The sequence below is a fragment of the Taudactylus pleione genome, unplaced genomic scaffold (assembly GCF_031769625.1).
Source record: "Taudactylus pleione unplaced genomic scaffold, aTauple2 ptg000537l, whole genome shotgun sequence".
In the NCBI taxonomy this organism is placed as follows: Eukaryota; Metazoa; Chordata; class Amphibia; order Anura; family Myobatrachidae; genus Taudactylus; species Taudactylus pleione.
In genome coordinates, this window is record NW_028284939.1 from 5,795,111 (window position 1) to 5,799,824 (window position 4,714).

The following is a 4,714-nucleotide window of genomic DNA, read 5'->3' on the forward strand; positions in this document are numbered from 1 at the left end:
GGATGCTCACATGTAAATGCTGGATGCTGATGGTAGCCAGCTGCAGAGTGCACCTGAATGCAGAGATGTGTAGGCAGAAGCACTAGTCCAGAGCGCTTGAAAACTGCAGCTAATGGGCACAGAATACACTGGTAATTGCAGGTGACAGGAGCTGGGAGCCGCTGCAGCCAGGAGGCAGGATACTGATCTCAGGGAGGAGTGTTGTTCTGGTAATGACTATGCCAGTAGTGGAGGTTTAAATAGGGTGCTCCCAGAGCCTATTGGTTAGACAGGTCATGTGACTGTGACTGCTGGAATCTGGTAGGCTGATGCAGTCACATTAAACCAAGATGGCGGCGAACATGCTCCGCTGTCGTGGGTATTACCAGATGGGTTTTGTTAGGCTCACGTGGATATGTGCCGGCCAGGGTCTCAGGAGCACAAAGCATGACCAGAAGGAGCACGGACGGTGATGATATGTCTCCGCTGGGCCCGCTGATGGGGACTAAGATCCCGACACGTGACAGGCACAATGAGGGCGGCCGCCAGTGTCTTATATGGCATCTCCCTTCCTCGCTCTCTTTGCTGGTGTGCGAGAGGCCTCATCACGTGGTGCATCACTAGTGGTCCTCGGCCGCCTCCTTCCTATAATACACAAGTATCAATTAGAGACATAGCAAGTGCATTGTGCAAGGTGATCTTCCTATGGTTACTGGCAGTTATCGGGTACATCACAGGACTTTGGGCTCTATTTATTAACATTATTTTTACTAAAATAAAGTGAAAAAGGGTGTTTTCACACCCTTTTCACATTATTTTAGTTTCACCTGTAGTTATTACAGGGCAATTGGAGTAGAATTAGTAAAATTCTACTCCAACCCCTAGTATCACTTATTTTTAGTAAAGCAGATCGCATTTCCCATAATTGTAATGGGAAATGTGATCTGTGTGCAAGTTACTAAAAATAAATTGTAAAAAAATACCGGGGGAAGCCCTGTGATAATAACGCCACCTGGAGGTGGCGTTATCCAGGGTCTCCCCCGGTTACCGGGCTCCCACTCTGCTCTAACGGGGAGAGCAGAGGCGGGAGCCGGTACCAGTAATCAGCTATGTGGTCTAATCAGACCGCAAGCTGATTGCTGTAAAAAAAAGAAAAAAAAAATTAAATATTTTTTTTTTACTTACCTGAATCCAGGGAACGGTGATCGGGCCTCCGGTGATGGCTCCTCTCCGGTCAGCTGGTCTCCCACAGTGCACTGGGGCCCGGTCATCAGGTGATCGGGCCCCAGTGCAGTATGGGAGATCACCTGATCGGGAAGCCCGGAGAAGACCACCGGAGGCCAGGAGGATACAGGTAAGTGTAATGAAGGGAGGGGGGTCGCAGGGGGGGGAGGGGTGGTCGCAGGGGTCCGCGATCGCGGGGGGCGGGGCTTAGCGTCGGTGGGGAGGTAGTAGCGGTGGTGGGTCGGCGCATGCGCGGGCTCGTAGTCGCTGTATTTTTTCCGAAAATACCGCGACTACAGTGCGGATGGGATCCGCAGGGACAGAGCTTTATCGCAAGCTCTGTCCCTGCAAGGGATTTATAGTAAATCCCTGTGATATTGCCTGAATTCGCAATGCGAATTCACTCGGTAATATCACACTACAATCCGCATTCAATATGCGGATTGTAGTAAATAGAGCCCTTTATCACTGCTCAGCACATATAAGGTGATATATTACAGGATATAATGTTACACATAATCATGTATTCAGGCCACTGGTGTCTGACTGTGAGGGTTGCACACACTCAGCATTTTCTATGTGTAACGTTATAATGTGACGTTACGCTGTGATAAATGGGCGTATGCCGCCTGCCCCCAAACCGTCACTCACCCAACGTCAGTGGTGTGATCTGTACAATGTGGCTCCTGTCCTGATTGGGGCCTATGTGCAATATTTGGATTTCCTTCCCCCGGGCAATGTATCAGTATATTGCGGAATATAGTCACACTTAGGTGAGTACAGAGAGAGAACTCAGTGGTCTGAGCCCCAGAAGAGTCATTATGTTTCTTACCTTGGCGATGGGGCTCCCTCACTTTGCGGATTTCTCCCCCACACAGCTGTTCGTGCACTGACCACCATCTTGCCCTAGTAGATGGCGGCCAGTTGTTCATCCGCTTTAGGTAGAGCTGGCATCGCATGCACTGCCACCAGTGTTTCTTCAGTGCCTCCTCTTCTGCATAGAAGTCATGGTACATCTAATCACATAGTAGAAATAAAACAAATTATAGATACAAATGGTGACAGCATTTCACTGATTGCATGAAAACTCTCTAAATTCTCCTGTCCTGTACATAATTACATACATGATAGGGATACGCAGAATAATACAGGATAACATTATGCAGTGTAATATAAGAACGGGCAAATTAACTCCTAATGGGGTATGTAACCTTATGGTAACGTGTGTGCCAGGCCTAAGGGTCACCAGGACTCCTGCCAATGTCTCACCACATATAGCTGGCTGGTATGTAACCTTATGGTAACGTGTGTGCCAGGCCTAAGGGTCACCAGGAATCCTGCCAATGTCTCACCACATATAGCTGGCTGGTATGTAGCCTTATGGTAATGTGTGTGCCAGGCCTAAGGGTCACCAGGAATCCTGCCAATGTCTCACCACATACAGCTGGCTGGTATGTAACCTTATGGTAACGTGTGTGCCAGGCCTAAGGGTCACCAGGTATCCTGCCAATGTCTCACCACATACAGCTGGCTGGTATGTAACCTTATGGTAACGTGTGTGCCAGGCCTAAGGGTCACCAGGAATCCTGCCAATGTCTCACCACATACAGCTGGCTGGTATGTAACCTTATGGTAACGTGTGTGCCAGGCCTAAGGGTCACCAGGACTCCTGCCAATGTCTCACCACATACAGCTGGCTGGTATGTAACCTTATGGTAATGTGTGTGCCAGGCCTAAGAGTCACCAGGACTCCTGCCAATGTCTCACCACATATAGCTGGCTGGTATGTAACCTTATGGTAACGTGTGTGCCAGGCCTAAGGGTCACCAGGAATCCTGCCAATGTCTCACCACATACAGCTGGCTGGTATGTAACCTTATGGTAATGTGTGTGCCAGGCCTAAGGGTCACCAGGACTCCTGCCAATGTCTCACCACATACAGCTGGCTGGTATGTAACCTTATGGTAATGTGTGTGCCAGGCCTAAGAGTCACCAGGACTCCTGCCAATGTCTCACCACATATAGCTGGCTGGTATGTAACCTTATGGTAACGTGTGTGCCAGGCCTAAGGGTCAACAGGACTCCTGCCAATGTTTCACCACATATAGCTGGCTGGTATGTAACCTTATGGTAATGTGTGTGCCAGGCCTAAGGGTCACCAGGACTCCTGCCAATGTCTCACCACATACAGCTGGCTGGTATGTAACCTTATGGTAACGTGTGTGCCAGGCCTAAGGGTCACCAGGAATCCTGCCAATGTCTCACCACATACAGCTGGCTGGTATATGGCCTCCCCTCTCCTCCCAAATACATGGACCCTTTATAAACGACTATGTACTTACAGTTATGTTAGCACCAGTCAGGCTGTTTATACGCTCCATCTCCCTCACAAACTCCTCCCCATGATGAGACGTGTCCCTTATTTGGGACACATACAGGAAGGCATGGATCATCTCGTGCAATAAGCTCTGCAATACACCAAATAATGGGCCTGTTATAGTAAGAATGACACAGACATTACACACTCTTTGCTTGTTAAAAACGATTGAGGTTTATGTTTCCAGATGTGAGTTACACCAGATCGAAGGAGACAAACACTGTACTATGTACTATTAGATAATTGGTGAAAACTTTCACTTGTTACATAAAATTTTGTATATTCTGAAAATGTCCTCTCTTCTCCCCATTATCTCATTCCAGTACTTCATTAGTCTCAGTGTTGTAAATTACTTTGACCCCCTGTGCATGGTAAGGGGGGGGAGGATGGAGGGAGATGTGGATGGGACATGGGGGGACATATGGGGAGGTCAGAGGGTCATCACATCCTAATTTCTATCCCTAAATATTTATCCCCTCTGAAAACACAACCTATATTACCTCTACTAGTTTCCTCCTGGGCAGCTGCTCCAGGATCGGTTTGCTCAGCCTAATGAAGCAGATTCCTCCAAACTCCTTTCCCTGGCGGCAGTATCCGGCCATTCTGGGGAGAGAACACAAATCGCACATGAGTAACATCCATGGTCTGATGCAATTACATACGAGGAGATGAGAGATGACAATTGTGAGAAGAGGCTAACATTAGTGGCTATATAAATTAGGGGTGTGCACCGGCCACTTTTCGTGTTTTGTGTTTTGGTTTTGGATCTGGATCTTTCTTCGTGTTTTGGATCTGGATTGGTTTTGCCAAAACCACCCTTCCGTGTTTTGGGTTCTGGGTTTTGTGTTTTGGATCTGTATTTTTTTGAAAAAAAGCATAAAAACAGCTAAAATCACAGAATTTGTAGGTTTTTCTGCTCCTATGCTATTATTAACCTCAATAACCTTAATTTCCACTCATTTCCAGTCTATTCTGAACACCTCACACCTCACAATAGTGTTTTTATGTCCAAAAGGTTGCACCGAGGTAGCTGGATGACTATGCTAAGCGACACGAGTGGGCGGCACAAACACGTGACCCATCTAGGAGTGACACTGCAGTGGCAGGCAGGATGGCAGTTAGAAAAACTAGGCC

At 47.8% G+C, this 4,714-nt stretch overlaps 1 protein-coding gene across 1 annotated transcript; it reads right to left on the reverse strand.

Moving 5' to 3' along the window:
• Window positions 1-532: 532 nt before the first annotated feature.
• LOC148500965 (DNA-dependent metalloprotease SPRTN-like) lies at window positions 533-4,218 on the reverse strand. Its single transcript, XM_088451102.1, has 4 exons — window positions 4,081-4,218; window positions 3,546-3,671; window positions 2,036-2,219; window positions 533-624 (listed from the first exon to the last, which is right to left on the reverse strand). Exons 1-4 carry the CDS (start codon window positions 4,216-4,218, stop codon window positions 533-535), a joined length of 540 nt encoding a protein of 179 aa, XP_088307228.1.
• Window positions 4,219-4,714: the final 496 nt, after the last annotated feature.